Raw genomic sequence first — 16451 nt, forward strand, 5'->3', positions numbered from 1 at the left:
CTGTAACATCAGAACAATAACTGACAGTTTTTCACTTTGTATGCATCCTGATGGTCCACCGCAGATCAACTGACACAGAAAACTGCCAGTAGATCAGTCAATCTGAGCTTATAAAGGCCACAGTTTCCTGATCTGATTACAGATTGAACTAGAAAAGCACTCAGAGAGCGCAGTACTCCGCCAAGGCTGATCAGCTGACATCATTTCTGACGGATGAAATGTTTATTAAAAAATTACCTTGCACTGAACACAGGCATGTGTTATGCATGTGCACGTTACATATGGATATCAAATTGTGTGTAAATGACTCTTATAAAGCTCTGTTGATCAGTTCATCACTTTTGGCAGGCCTTTGTTTTACTAGTGTGAAAATAACCGTCCCCTCCCTTTTATTTTGAAGGTGTGTTTTTGATGTTAGAAGCTTTTATTTTGTCACCATTCCAGCGGCACAGGAAGTGTTTATCTAAGAGCAGTTTCTTGACATGACGAAGACGCTGCCGAAAAGTCTGAAAATCCTTGTAAAGATGAAAGAAAGCGGTTCTAAACTGTTATTGTCTTGCAAAGGATGTGTATAAACTTAGAAGCACCTAGCTGGAATGAGGTGTTTCCTGAAGAAAGGAGAAAAGGACAGAAAGGCTGATAACAACAAAGGCTTTGTGAAACATCAGGAGCTTCACCATTTTCTGGCTGGGGTTTGCTACATTACATGACCTAAATATGTAGCAGGTGGCAGGAATTGATGGGACTCAGAAACACCCCACAGTTTAATCATTTGTTCCTTGTATGATTTCCAACTGATAAATCACAGTCAATTTGTAGTTGGATCGCAATCATGTGATCATCAGCAGGTAACTAACACAGTGTTTACAGCGACGCCGTGCGGGCAGCTATATCTAGTAATGGGAAATCTTTAATAAAGCCGGGAATCCAGACTATAAGCTGCATCACTGTGAAAATTTAATGAGATGGTCCTGGTGTCATTTCTGACTTCCCATGAAAATTTCATCCAAGTCCGTTGGGCCATTTTTGGATAATGTTTCATGCTGACAGACAGACAGAGGTACACCGATGGTCACATAATTCCGCCATTCCTTGGCAGAGTAATGAACGGAAGAACCATACACTGAATGATCAGATACTTAGATGGCTGGTTGTCTCTGAACACTTGTGAGAGAAAACGTTGCCAAGGCGAAGTTGCACAGGTTCGTATCTAAAACAGAAATTCTGCTGTGACAGATATTTGGTTTTCTGTGGGTTTTCCATTTAAAGTTAAAACATCTCAGCTTAAAATAAATAAGAAGCTGTTTTGGATTTCTCTCCCTCACAAACTGCTTCTTTTTTGTTAATTTCTCATTCATCTGTAACCTTGCTGTTTGTGTCAGATTTCAAGTATGGTCTAAAGACTAATAATGTGGATATGCAGCTGTCCAGTATCATTATGAGCAGAAGGCAAGCTGTTTTAAAGGATCAAATAGACTTTATTACCTGTTATGCTTTTAAATAAGCCATTTACTGGCAGGAAGATAATAGGTTTATTGTTAATTTAAAAAATATGACCTTGACTCTAATATTGAAGACATACATGTCTTATAAAATGATTAGTGTTTGCAAAATGAGTTAAGTAACACATTTCGAAAATTGCATTCAAATTTTGGCTTCATTGAATTGTGACGTTCCCATGCTTTTAACTTCAGATTACAAGGTCTTACTATTAATATTGATCTCATCGTACAGGACACAATTATTAGGTAACCTTTGTTCTATTTCATCTCATGGGGATCAACCAAAGTTGGCCATGTGTCTTCATTACTGGCCAATGTCATAAACATTATTAGCCACATTAGTGGATATTGATTCAGTCCCACATGTGGAGGCAGCAAATACACCAGGTGGAAGTGGCCTGTACAGTAGGTCTACATAGAGTGTTCCACATAGGGCATTAAGATTACATTTTATTTATTTATATTTTGAAGGAAAAATACTGTCCAGCCCACCTTGCCCCATCTAAAAATGTAATTGCCCTCTTAGCTACCAGTCTACTAAATGACATAATTCATTTGTCAGTTAGGTTCAGTTTCACGATCCACACTCACATTTGATTACTGCCAGGCTTGTTGAATGTAAACAGTAAGTCTGGAGGGTTACAAGCCATTGCTGAAGCTCTGGGACTCCAGAGAACCACAGTGAGACATTATCCACAAATGGAGGAACATGAAACAGTGGAGAACCTTCCCAGGAGTGGACCAATGACCAACATTTCTCCAGGAGCATCAACATCTAATCCAGGAGATCACAGAAGAACCCAGATGAACATCTAAAAATCTGCAGACCTCACTGGTCTCAGTTCCGTCTACATGATTCTACAACAAGGAAGACTCTGGGAGGAAATGGAGCCATGGGAGAGTTGGAAGGATCAAATCACTACTGACTAAAAAGAACATAAAGATTCATCTGGTATTTGCAAAAAGAAAATATCTGGATGAGCTCAAGGATGTTTGGGATAGCATACTGTGGAAGGATGAGTCAAAGGTGGAACTTTTTAAAAGACAGGAGTACATTCGATCTGATGTAAAGCTAATATTGCATTCCACAAGAACATGATACCAGCAGTGAAACATGGTGGTTGTAGTGTGATGGTTGGAGGACCTGGACGACTTGTCATCACTAATGGAGCCATGAATTCTGCTCTCTATCGGAAAATCGTCTTGGAGAATATCCGTCATCAGTTCATGACCTAAAGCTCAACACAAATGGTTCATGCAACAAAACAAAGACCCAAAGCACACAAACAAGTCCACCTCTGAGTGACTCAAAAAGAATAGAATGAAGGATTTGAAGTAGCCAAGTCAAAGTCTGGACTTGAATCCATCTGATGATGTGGGAGGCAATTACTTTGTCACAGGGTGGATACAGGTTTTCAATAAATCATAATTCAAAAACTGCATTTTGTGTTTTGTGGGTTATCTATGTCTCATATTAAATAAATATAAATAGCAGTTTGATGATCTGTAACATTTAAGTGTGAGAAATATGCAAATATGCCCTGTTGAGGGCTAAATACATTTTCACAGCACTGTTACACTGTAAACATTCAGTTTTGGTTCACTTCCCTAAATAATGATTATGACTCACATAAATCATCCATATTTGTTAGGTTTTCAGGTGTGATGACGTACAACATTGTGCAGAAATTTCAGACATTAAATGAATGTGAGGATGCTTTCAAAAATATTTTTATTGTTTTTTGTGTATATTCATTTATCAAATAACTTTGTAAAAAATGCAGTAAACAAGAAAACAAAGCAAATCAATGTTTTGTGTGACCACCCCTTAGAAAATCTAAACATCTAAAGTTGTAGACTGGTGACTGTGACTCTAACATGACATGAAGATTATGGTTCTAATTTCCATTTAATGATAATGAGCTACTGATCATTTTATGTATTCAATTAGACTTACAGTGATTGTAGTTACTAGGTTGTTTATAGGTTGACACCCTGGACAGGTCACCAGTCTGTCACAGGGCTACATATACAGACAAACAATCACACTCACATTCACACCTACAGGCAATTTTAGAATAATCAATTAACCTCAGCATATTTTTGGACTGTGGGAGGAAGCCAGAGTACCTAGAGAAAACCCACGCATGCACAGGGAGAGCATGCAAACTCCATGCAGAGAGATCCCAGGCCCAGACCGGGATTTGAACAGGGGATCTTCTTGCTGCAAGGCAAAAGTGCTAACCACTACTCCACTGTGCAGCCCGTTACTAGGTTGTCTTAAATGTAAAATAGGTGTAAGAGATAGAACACTAAGTGGTTCTGAGGTAGGTTGTTGTTTTTTTGGGTGTCACTGAGCAGAAATTCTATAACAGCCTTGCAGTACATTGCAATTTAAGTGAAAACTATACTTCTGCACCTTTTCCTGGGTCTGTTTTTGGGCAAACCTAGCCTACTATCTGCTGTAAGAAATCAATACTTAGAAACTTCTGTTAAACTGTCAACTTCAGCTCTAACCTCCTCATAACCAACTTATTCAACAATTGCTTGTTCGTCTGAAGCAGCTAGAGGGCTTCAGAGTCCGAGAATAGAAGTAAATCACACATGAATCTGGCAGAAATGACGTGGAGAGAGGAGAAGACATGTTGTTGATGGTGTTTCTGTCCATGTCGCAGATCCACTATTGGGAGAGAGACCAGCAGAACCAGACTGAGAAGGTGAAGGTGATTTTTGTCCCAGACACCCGTGTCCACCTCACTAACCTGACCAGCTACACTCCATATCTGGTCACGTTGACGGCCTTCAACACGGCTGGAGATGGACCGCCCAGTGACCCCCGTGGAGCCCGAACCCTGCAGTCTGGTAAGAAGTGGTGACAATTCAGTTGATTCCTCCCACTTCTGTTTCATCTGTCATCATAGGAGCTTTGGGAGAAATCAGCTGGACTTCTGTCAAGAACCTACCAGAGAAGTCTGTTAAGAACCTACCAGAGAAGTCTGTCAAGAACCTACCTGTGAAGAACCTACCAGAGAAGTCCAGCTGATTTCTGCTGAAGCTCCTATGATCACCTAGCCTAGCCACGCTACACCCATGTTTGTGACGGCAGAAGGGTCTAGGGATTTGCCATATCCCGTCAGCATAAGTCCCAATGCGTCTTTCTTCTCAATGAAACACTTCAGTGCCGTCCTTTGTTTATCTTTCAAGTTAAATTTTAGCTTCAAATCTTTAAGGGCTGTGGCCAAAGCTGAGTCGAAAGATAACTGTTTATTGTGCGCCGGTTGTTTCTGTCAGAATCGTCGCACCTCTGTCGTCACTTAGTTACGCCCGCCTTCTGACTCTACACTTCATGGTTATTCGTCCGGCCAGTTTTAGGAGCATCCAGCCTCGAGCCTTATGGAGGGTAACTAGACCCACCCTGGCAGAGAATTAAATTCATTGCCGTGGGTTGTCTAGCGCGGCTAGGCTAATGATCACCATGACCTGGATGACTGCGAATCTCCACAGACATCTTCATCTTTCATCTTTTTCTGTGCCTGCAGCTCCTGGCCAGCCGAGCTTCCTGTCCTTCTCGGAGGTTACGGGAGGAAGCGTCAACGTGTCCTGGGGAGCTCCACTCACTCCTAACGGCCAGCTGGAAGGCTATAGGGTCATCTACGAGCCCACTGCTCCCGTCCAAGGTATCCACACACGCCTACCATGCAAAAGTTTGGGGTCACCTACAGTAGATAATTTCATGTTTGACATGAAAACTCACACTTTCATTCATGTGCTAACATAATTGCGCAAGGGTTTTCTAATCATCAAGTAGCCTTTCAACACCATTAGCTAACACATGTAGCATTAGAAGATAGGAGGTTGAAGGAAATGTTCCTCTGTACCCCTATGGAGATATTCCATTAAAAATAAGCCGTTTCCAGCTAGAACAGTCATTTACCACACTACCAATGTCTTGACTGTATTTCTGATTAATTTAATGTTGTCTTCATTGAAAAATAAATGCTTTTCTTTCAAAAATAATAACACGATTAAATGGTTAACACAGCTGCAAAAGCAACATCACCTATGATACACACAGTTACATCAATTACAGGTACACTATACTTTTTTAGTGTTCTACATCAACACTCTCTGTCACTCGCTCACTCTCTCACTCACACACACACACACACACACACACACACACACACCACACACCACTACAAAACGTGTTCCAACTGCAATGACTGCCCACAGATAGCCTGCTGCAACTGTCTTATTACAACTTTTTGGCGACATGTAGTGCAAAACGCGCCTTCAGTACAACAGATGACCTGAGCAAAAACAAGGTGTCACAGTCCTTTAACAGGTCAACATGGGCCTACCTTATTTGAAAAGAAGCTCACATCGACGGCCGATGTGATCCCAGTCTCTTAACTTCCAGCTTTTCCTCTAAAGACATTGAGGAAAATGGACATGAAAGCAAATAATCCACCTCGTTCATGCTAACGCCCGCCATAGCTTAACCTTTTCTCCCTCCTTCCCAACTCTGGCACAAATAGCAGCACCGCTGCGTCTACTCGCTGCTATTGGTCAAAGTCAAGGCATGTGGGCTGACTGAAGTTAGCCCAAATGATCAGTAATCACGGGGGCGGGACATGACACCTGTCAATCACTTACAAGAATGAAATGAATGAAAGCGGACTGTATCTGCTGGGGCTGTAAAAAATAAGCCCTTTTAGAGATATTCTATGTTTTTCTTTTGATTGATTGGTGCTGTTGCTGCCTTTGTTTTTATATAAACTTAAAACAATCTGTTGTAAGTTATTTAAAAAATAATTTTCTCATCTTTTTTGTATTGGCCTGGGAGAGCTTAGCCCTGTTAGCCCATTTATAGCAGCCGTCCCTGCATATATCCACACACTCCCAGACATGTTGATTGCTATGCTGATGGTTCTCTTTGATCGTCTGCAGGCGTGAGTAAAGTGGTGACAGTGGACGTGAAAGGCAGCTGGCAGCGGTGGCTCAAGGTTCGGGACCTGATTAAAGGAGCGACTTACAGTTTCAGTGTTCAGGCCCTCACGGTCAGCTACGGACCCCCGATACAGGCGAATGTCACTGCTCAGCCTGTGAAAGGTAGACATGGCCGTAACTCCACATATGTGTGGACAAATATGTGCTAATACAGTCACATGATGCAGAACAATCATTTTCATACTATCAGTTACTCTGCAGATATTTTTCTCTGTTAGGTGTTTTATTATTTTGTCTGTTAAAGTTCCCTATAAGATTGAAAATAGTCTTCAAAGCTTTAATTGTCATAGAATTGCAATAGAAATTAGAGAATTAAAGCAAATACTCACATGAGGAGCTATAACTACCAAGTATTTGCCATTTTTGCTCTAAAAAATATGCTTGAAACAACATACGGATGTTTAAAATAATCGATAAGTTTTCTCCTTTTTTTGACCAGTTAAATGGATGTGGCTACCGTAATGTTTAGGCCCTAGAGGGGTGTCAAACTCATTGTAATTCAGGGGCCACGTACATCCCAATTTGATCTCAAGTGGGCCAGTAAAATCACAGACTAATAACTTCTAACTGACCTTAACTACAAATGGTTCCTTTTGTTTTCATGCAAAAAAGTATATCCCGAAAGTGTTCACATTTATTGATCTTTTTACAAAATATTATGAGCAACCTGAAATTTCTTAAGAAAAATTAGTGTAGTTTCAACAGTATTATGCCTCAGTTTATCATTTACACATTACAACTTACAGAGGACAGAGTATACACAAAGGCACAAAACATTCAGTCACAGTTATCTGGAACTGAACAATATACACCGATCAGGCATAACATGATGACCACCTGCCTAATATTGTGGTGGTCCCCTTTATGTGGTCAAAAATGCTCTGAACCCTTGGGTCTGGACCAGAGGACCTCTCAGTGTATCCTATGGGGTCTGGACCAGGACGTTGGCAGTGGATCCTTTGGGTACTCTGGGTTGTGCAGTGAGGCCTCTGTGAATCATACTTGTTCCATTGCACCCTATTGATGTTTGATCAGAGTGGGGTCTAGGAAGTTTGGAGGTCAGATCAACATCTTGGGCAATTGTCGTGTTCGTCAAGATGCTTTGTGGTGGGGTGCATTTGCTGGGGGTAGGCCAGTGACATTCAGGATTTCCATTTGAATGAGTGTGCTTGTTCTGTGACGACGTTTATTTGAGTGTCTCAGTCTCATCAACACAGACGTCAAAATTCGAGGTTTTCCAGCAGAACACCACATAGAACCAACATGATCAATGTTATTCACCTCACCTGTCAGTGGTCAATATGTTGAGGCTTATTGGTGTGTATGATCAAAACAATTTGTGAAGGTTTAGAAATTATGTAAAATTTATAATTTCACCAATTTACAATTTCTGTATTTTTTGCACTGTGCAAAGTTCTATGAAAAGTGACAATGACAAGTTATATACAGAAACATCTCTGAGTGTGTCCCTCTGGCACCACAGGCTCTCCTGGGTCTCCCATGGAAATGACCATCTCCAAGACATCTTCTGAGCTCACCCTCCACTGGTCAGACGGAGACATCGGTGCAGCTCCTGTCACTGGATATGTAATCGAGGCTCGACCCTCAGGTGAGCCGGAAAACCAACGGCACACAAGGTTCAGCCGTGACTCACTTTGACATGCACCTTTTCATCACATGTGCTAATTCCATTCATTAATCAAAATGGAGTTTAAGCACTACCCCACACTAAACTGTTCTGAGAACAAGTTTCTCCGGATTCATTAAGACCTGCTGTGCCAATCAAGTCAGCTGCAATTTCCTAATAAAGATTACCAGAGGTGTAGTACGGAAAGAGAACGTGTGTGGGAAATTGTTTTATCACTCTGCAGGAGAGTGAGTGTAGACTGTGCCGTTATTCTGCTGCAGACAATAATGGATATGCCCCTTTTATTTATAGTAATAACAGTGATCACTGTCACTGCAGCACTATCATCATCATTATCATCTTAAATGTAATCTGACACTTTATAATTTTCTTTAATCAAACGCTGGCATTTGAAAGAGACTAATTCTCAAATGGCCCTCTTTCTTCTCTGCCCATCCGTCAAACCATGACTCTGCATCCCTCCCTCCCTCCTCTGCTGACGTCCGGATGTAGATGAAGGAATGTGGGACTCCTTCATCCGAACGCTCCCTCCAAGCAGCAGGTCTGTTTCAGTCCCGCTGGAGCGCCTGAGGTCAGGGATCAGCTACGAGTTTAGAGTCATCGCTGTTAATCGCTTCGGTTATGGACAGCCGAGTACACCCTCTGCTGCTCTGGCTGGTAAACACACACACACACACACACACACGCACACATGCAAACATGCAAACTCACACACTCACAGCATCTGACTGGGGTCTGATGAAAGATCCAGTGTCATCTGTAAGGGGTGTGAGTGTGTGCTTTTGCTGCCCTCTGAAGGCAGAGTCATGCAGCTGCAGCCAGACTAGTTGTGCAAACAGAAGACAGCACTAATCACAAGCCTGTGTTATTTGTTTCCCATCTTTGGCGCAACAATAAAGTCATCAGATCTCAAGAGCCTGAACAATTTATGAAAACCTTTTAAATTCATACACTGTGAATCATTTTAGGTGCTGCCTTTTCCTGCAGTCTTAAATATGAGTGAAGGTAACTGCACTTTGGTTGATTAATTAGTTTTAGGTCAGTTCAGGAGAAGTAAAAATATAAAACTTACAAAGTTCAATTATAACCACATTTCAAAAAACAAGTCAAATAAACCTAAGATAAATGATGGTGTTAATGTTGCATCTGGTTAATTGTAGCTCACAGACGCTGCTACTCTGCTGCTGCTTCTCTTTACTGACCACCTTAAAGTCGTTGCTGCTATTGTACGCTGTCCAATTTTGTACATAGGATTTTTTAATTTATTTTATAGGTTGTATTTGTTGTTGTCTGTCATAGTTTTATTTCTTTTATACATAAAGGGAAAAAAACTATTAATGAAACCTATACAAACTCTCTCTCTCAGAGTTTTAACTCTAAAAATGAATCCTGGAAGTCAAAGCAGAATTTAATGACATCGAACACTGAAGACACAGGTGTTTATTCATTTAACTCAAGTAAAAAAAAGAACTCATCTGAAAAAAAAATGAGATATTACTATGTTGAAATTAGCACAACTCATTTACAGTGCCTTGTGAAAGTATTCGGCCCCCTTGAACTTTTCAACCTTTCGCCACATTTCAGGCTTCAAACATAAAGATATAAAATTTTAATTTTTTGTCAAGAATCAACAACAATTGGGACACAATCGTGAAGTGGAACGAAATTTATTGGATATTTTAAACTTTTTTACCAAATAAAAAACTGAAAAGTGGGGTGTGCAATATTATTCGGCCCCTTTACTTTCAGTGCAGCAAACTCACTCCAGAAGTTCAGTGAGGATCTCTGAATGATCCAATGTTGTCCTAAATGACTGATGATGATAAATAGAATCCACCTGTGTGTAATCAAGTCTCCGTATAAATGCACCTGCTCTGTGATAGTCTCAGGGTTCTGTTTAAAGTGCAGAGAGCATCATGAAGACCAAGGAACACACCAGGCAGGTCCCAGATACTGTTGTGGAGAAGTTTAAAGCCGGATTTGGATACAAAAAGATTTCCCAAGCTTTAAACATCTCAAGGAGCACTGTGCAAGCAATCATATTGAAATGGAAGGAGTATCAGACCACTGCAAATCTACCAAGACCTGGCCGTCCCTCTAAACTTTCACCTGGAACAAGGAGAAGACTGATCAGAGATGCAGCCAAGAGGCCCATGATCACTCTGGATGAACTGCAGAGATCTACAGCTGAGGTGGGAGAGTCTGTCCATAGGACAACAATCAGTCGTACACTGCACAAATCTGGCCTTTATGGAAGAGTGGCAAGAAGAAAGCCATTTCTCAAAGATATGCATAAAATGTCTCGTTTGAAGTTTGCCACAAGCCACCTGGGAGACACACCAAACATGTGGAAGAAGGTGCTCTGGTCAGATGAAACCAAAATGGAACTTTTTGGCCACAATGCAAAACGATATGTTTGGCGTAAAAGCAACACAGCTCATCACCCTGAACACACCATCCCCACTGTCAAACATGGTGGTGGAAGCCTCATGGTTTGGGCCTGCTTTTCTTCAGCAGGGACAGGGAAGATGGTTAAAATTGATGGGAAGATGAATGGAGCCAAATACAGGAGCATTCTGGAAGAAAACCTGTTGGAGTCTGCAAAAGACCTGAGACTGGGACGGAGATTTATCTTCCAACAGGACAATGATCCAAAACATAAAGCCAAATCTACAATGGAATGGTTCACAAATAAACGTATCCAGGTGTTAGAATGGCCAAGTCAAAGTCCAGACCTGAATCCAATCGAGAATCTGTGGGCAGAGGTGAAGACTGCTGTTCACAAACGCTCTCCATGCAAAATTAAAATTTTATATCTTTATGTTTGAAGCCTGAAATGTGACAAAAGGTTGAAAAGTTCAAGGGACTGTATATTAGGACAAGTAGAAGAGATAAGTTGATTTGACTAAATTCCTTTATGTTGTTTTACAGTTATGATAGATTTATTCTGCTTCCCTCCACAACGATACACTTCAGGTCCCCTCCCCTTTCAAGTGATCGGACTATGAGACCAAGATGGACCAAAGTTTATATTCCTGTGCTTGTCTACCTGCAGCACTGTCCGAGCGTCCCTTCTACGAGGAGTGGTGGTTCTTGCTGGTCATGGCTCTGGTAGGACTAATCCTGATTCTGGTCCTGGTCTTCACATTGCTGCTGCACGGTCACAGCTCCAAGTACAAGGCCTGTGGTACAGGTACGTGACTCTTCCCTCAGTATGTCCCACAGGCGACGGAGATGATACATGCCTTTTGTTTCTCTTCCACCTCATTAGCACCGTTCCTCTCAGCCACCCATACATGTTAGCTCCACAGACTCATTACAGGGTCTTCATATTTTTGTGATCCTGAAAACCTGACACATTTAGGGACTTTCTTTCTAAAAAATAGCACATTTGTACTGTTTGTAGAGAGAAAGTGCCTCAAGCAGTCTTGTTTCTTCAGGACTACAGTTCCTTCACCAGGAAATAAGTTGCATTAACTCCATCAAGCCAGCTAATGAATCAACTTTCAGCCACAACACTGTAATATGTGGAACACACACTGGTAACTCTACAGTGGAGTGTCTTTTACCTGGAAAGCAGGTGAATGTTATCTGAACCCCAAAACACACCAATGGACTTCAAAGAAAGAAATTTTAAAAATGACACCATTTAAATGCAGTTCCATCAGGAAAATGATCCAAAAACAAGCTTAAAAACGCCATGTTTTATCAAAACCACCTTCACATTAAGAAGTTGTCCAGATTCTGCAAAAACCTACACAGAATTCTCAGCGTGACTGTTTAGCCGTTAGTGACTCAAAATTCTGACAAAATGACAAAAACTCTGTGACTTTTCGTCTGAACTGCAGGCAGTGTTCACACAGAGCAGAGAGGAGACACACATGGGAACAAATGTAAGTAGCAAAATATCAACAATACGTATTGTCACCATTTTTTCCATGCTGCAGAACAGTCATTTACATACTATCAGTTGCTCTGCAGATTCTTCTCTCTGTTAAGTGTTTTATTGAGTCTGTTAGAGTTTAAAAAAAAAATAATAAAAATACTCCTCAAAGCTTTTAAGAGGATCAGTTGACATAATTAAATGTCATAGAAATGCAGCAAATAGTCACATGCAAGAAGCTGTAACTACCAAATATTTGACATTTTTGCTTAAAAAATGTTTAAAATAGTTGATGAATTTTCTTGTATTTTTGACTAGTTAAATTATTATTTTCAGATGTAGACTACAGTTTAGAACCAGGTTTAGGTACGAACTAAAATTAGACAGGTTTGTTGGATTTTTGTGAAATGAATAATCAAATAGATTTATGGCATTCTGTGTCATACTACCCTGATGATATTTTTATGTTCTTTGTACTGCTAGCAATTGTTGTGCTGTTTCTGTAGAGATGCTGGACTTCATGTTGCAGTGAAAAATGAGGTCACAGTGAGGAAAAAGAGTTAAAATCCTTCATAGAGTTAACACAGTTGGATAATACGGTTCGGTTTTCTTCGAGATTTTATCTCTCAGCATCTTGATCCGAGTGAATACAACTCCTGAATTCACAAGCAGTGTGTTGAATGATTTATTTTATTTCCTGAATATGAATTTGTCCTCATGTCAGGTGTTTTACCTGCAGCTCAAAATGCACATTCCAGCATTTGATGCATGAATTTGAACGCCTCCTCCACAGGTCAGAGAGACGGAGGGTTGACACTCATCAACATGAGCTGGACAACAATTTCGAATCCAACTGTTAGTTTATTGTGAAAGATTTCACAATTAGTGTTCTAAAGGTCTTACTTCCTGTCTTCATCTGCAGAGTTTTCTTCTCTCAGGCTTCCTGTGATGCTCTCAGTGTGTGTGCGTGTTTGTGCGCTCAAAAGTCATGGATTAACAGAAAATGACGTTTTTGTTTTGCTTCAACATTCCTCCCAATTTAAACATGATATTGTCTCTCTTTGTTTCATTTTTGTGGTTACTCTTGGATAAATGATTAAGCATTCTTACTGCCTGACTGCCAAATTATGCTTCCCAACTCTCAATTCTTCTTCTGGGGTTGAATAAACAGACATGAAACGTGTGTGTGATGAGAAGAAGACGGTTTCTTATAAACTCCACTGTGGTTTGCTGAACTGCTTTGTTTGAATTGGTCCCATTTGATTCCTTTTTTTTTTTTTTTTTTTTCCTGCAGGGAAGCACATGTCCACCGCGGAGGAGTCTGTGACGCTGGACAACGGAGGATTCACCGCTCTGGAGCTCAACAGCCGAACACTCAACACCAAGAACTCCTTCCTGAAGAAGAATGGCACCAGGTGAGGCTAAGTCCACCTCATAGGAATACGTTCCTGGATTTGATGGGTGATAAAACATCTAATGTGTCTATCGGTGTCCAGGTCTCCTCCCAGACCCAGTCCAGGTGGTCTTCACTACTCCGATGAAGATATCTGCAATAACTATAACGGAGCTGTGCTCACTGAGAGCACCACACTCACAGAGAAACCCACTGAGGTCTCTGAGTCTGAGGTATTTCTTTCTATCTGTCTGTCGCTCTGGAAAGTTCCCGACACCAAGAATCATGAACAGTCCCCTCGGTTCATCATACTGTGGTTTGAAAAAGTATTTGCAGAAATCATCCTATATTTGAATATTTCTCCCACTTAAACATTCCAGATCATCAAACTAGTATTTATATTTATTGAATATGAGACACAGATAACCCACAAAACACAGAACACAGTTTTTAAATTATAGTTTCTTGAAGATTCACTGAAAACCTCTATCACCCATGTGAAAAGTAATTGCCCTCCTGAACCTAATAACTGGTTGGTCCCTTGGCAGCAACAACTGCAATTAAATGTTTAAATACATGTTTCCATGGCAACATTATGCAGCCAGTGTGTGATACTGTCACTACACAGCTTCATTCAGTGGTTTTTGTAATGTACAAACCAACATGTTTACAGAGAAAACATTTTCCCTCAGCTAGGAATCTGTATCGCTCGTATATAATCATCAGGAAATGATTTGTTTAAAGGGAGACACTTCTAAAAGCCGATTAAATCTGAAACTCTGACAAAAGCTCCACAGGTTAGCTCCACAGCATCAATTACCATGGAGACCTAGCAGGTATAACGCGAGACACCTTCATGATACTGAAAACTCTGACTTTAAGCTCAACATACCTCCGAAACCGCTAATCTGACTTCGTACTTCGGTCCTCTATTGCCTTTTGCTGAAGCTCTTTGTACGTCTATGAGAAAAGGCATTGTGGATCATTAAAATCCCACATTTGACAAGGACTATAACAGAGAAACAACTGAAGCTCTCGGGATTACTGTGTCCTGGATGATGTTGTATCCAGTTCTGGTTCTTTCTCTTGCTCCCTATCAGTTCTGCTGCAGTGCAAAACCTTATTATGCGTGTGTTTGTTTTCTAATTAATTGTCTCTTTGTGTTTGTGTCTAGCTGACCGACAGCGACTACGAGGACGAGCAGCCAAAGCACTCCTTCGTCAACCACTACATGAGCGACCCCACTTACTACAACTCCTGGAAGCGACAGCCCAAAGGCCTGAAGGGGATGGGCACTCCTTTTGGTTACGAGGAGTGTGCGACCGCCGAGACAGAGCCCTACTACCAGACCGTGGTAACCCAGCACAGCACTGGCGGCACCTACACGCCCACAGGGCATCCGGCGCACACACACGTCAACCCCAACACCAACCCGCCGGGGTCACGCACCCCCGTGACGGGATTCTCGTCATTTGTTTGACTAGAGACGAAACCTGCACAAGTAACACACATGTACTGAAGGAGGGGGGCCAACATGTGTTTGGACTGGATGAGGCGGTCAGTGGTAAGGAGATGTTTGACTGACTGGTGTCCAAACAGCCCTTCATGCCCCAAACAACTCAACTTCCACTTCTCACTTGCCTTCTCCCCTCGTTCACAAAGATCCAATGAGTGTGTGTTGCTCTTTTACTCTTCTACGCCTCTGTGTCACTGTGCTGCACACACACTCACCGTCCTCACACATTCACACCACCCGATATTACAGAGACTCTCCGACGAGAGCCAAGAGCGACGGATTCACGAGTCTGTTCGTGTTACGTTCGAGGAGAGAATTGAGCCTCGAGCTGGTGGAACCTGGAACTTCTGCACAAAGCTCATCCTCTTTTTTCTGTATTCACACTCAAGTGCACAAATATACACACACATTTCAGCAGGTCCCGCTGGGATGGAGGAAGCTGAAGGTTGGGGAGAGTTAGTACAATCCAGCACAGGAGGGAGCAGCTTTTTGTTGACAGACCAAAACGTGGAGCTGTCGACTTTCAAAGATCACCGCACAGAGGATAAGAAAAAATAACAATCGATAATCGCAGTTTTTGAACTTCAGAAGGATGGATGGGAGTGTGGGCAGGAGTTCTACAGCACTTATTCTCAACAGGAGTGATTTCCAAGAGCGATGTGTAATGTTTGAATTTTGGGTTAGAATATATAAAAAGCGTGTTTTTTACCGTCTACACTCGTTCTACTGCAGCCTGCCAAGCCATAATGCTTGCGCTGAGCCGAAACTCTGCACATTTCATCTTTATTCTGTTCAAGTTACATTTCTGACCAGTTTGAGTGTGATTCGTGTGCAGCAAAGCATGCGTGTACAATGACTCTATGTCCGGTTCATCTGTCCATGTTGTTCACTGCTAAGCAACGTGTGCCATTGTGTGTATGTTTGTATTTTTAAGATGGATTTTGTACAGGGAAGCCCTTTTTACTCGTGTGCTGTTGTATGTAGTTCGGCCATGTTTGTGTAATTCAGTGCTGGAGAAGCATCTACTAACAAACAGGAGGAGCGTCTGGAATGAGGAAACAGGACTGAGTTTGGTTGAACTTCGAATTGTCACAACCTGAACCCTGGTGACACACACACACACACACACACACACACATGTTCTACTCTTCAAGTGCAAACAAAGATCATTTGTAAGTTTTGGCTCATGTCTAATTTAAAGGTTCTTCACCTGGCCAACCCGCCCGCCGGCCAGCAGCCATCACTCTGTCATGCTTGTTTTGAGCCCCGTGCAGTGTGTGAATAAATGGTCATTGTTTACCCGAGAGTCTGTGTGTTCTGTCTCAGGACTGACTCCGGCTCCACAGTCTTTAGTTTATACACCTTAACATGAAAGAACAGAATAAATCATCTTAATTTGGCCTCTGAGCTCGTAAGTGTCTTTTTATTGAAGTACCCAGAGGAAAATCTTGCTGCTCGAAGTTTGCTATTACTTGTTTTATTACTCCGCCAAGGAACGT

The 16451-nt window shown here is 41.5% G+C and overlaps 1 protein-coding gene across 1 annotated transcript in view; it reads left to right on the forward strand.

Moving 5' to 3' along the window:
• Positions 1-16251, forward strand: part of LOC110965100 (protein sidekick-1-like) — a 425539-nt gene extending 409288 nt beyond the window's left edge. Inside the window, 9 exon segments of the mRNA XM_051945333.1 lie at positions 4178-4364; positions 5042-5179; positions 6453-6614; positions 7996-8121; positions 8653-8817; positions 11216-11353; positions 13338-13458; positions 13540-13669; positions 14611-16251. Coding sequence (XP_051801293.1) covers positions 4178-4364; positions 5042-5179; positions 6453-6614; positions 7996-8121; positions 8653-8817; positions 11216-11353; positions 13338-13458; positions 13540-13669; positions 14611-14916 — 1473 coding nt within the window. The 3' untranslated portion in view covers positions 14917-16251.
• The last annotated feature ends 200 nt before the right edge of the window (positions 16252-16451 follow it).

This window comes from Acanthochromis polyacanthus, chromosome 3, assembly GCF_021347895.1.
Source record: "Acanthochromis polyacanthus isolate Apoly-LR-REF ecotype Palm Island chromosome 3, KAUST_Apoly_ChrSc, whole genome shotgun sequence".
Taxonomy (NCBI): domain Eukaryota; kingdom Metazoa; phylum Chordata; class Actinopteri; family Pomacentridae; genus Acanthochromis; species Acanthochromis polyacanthus.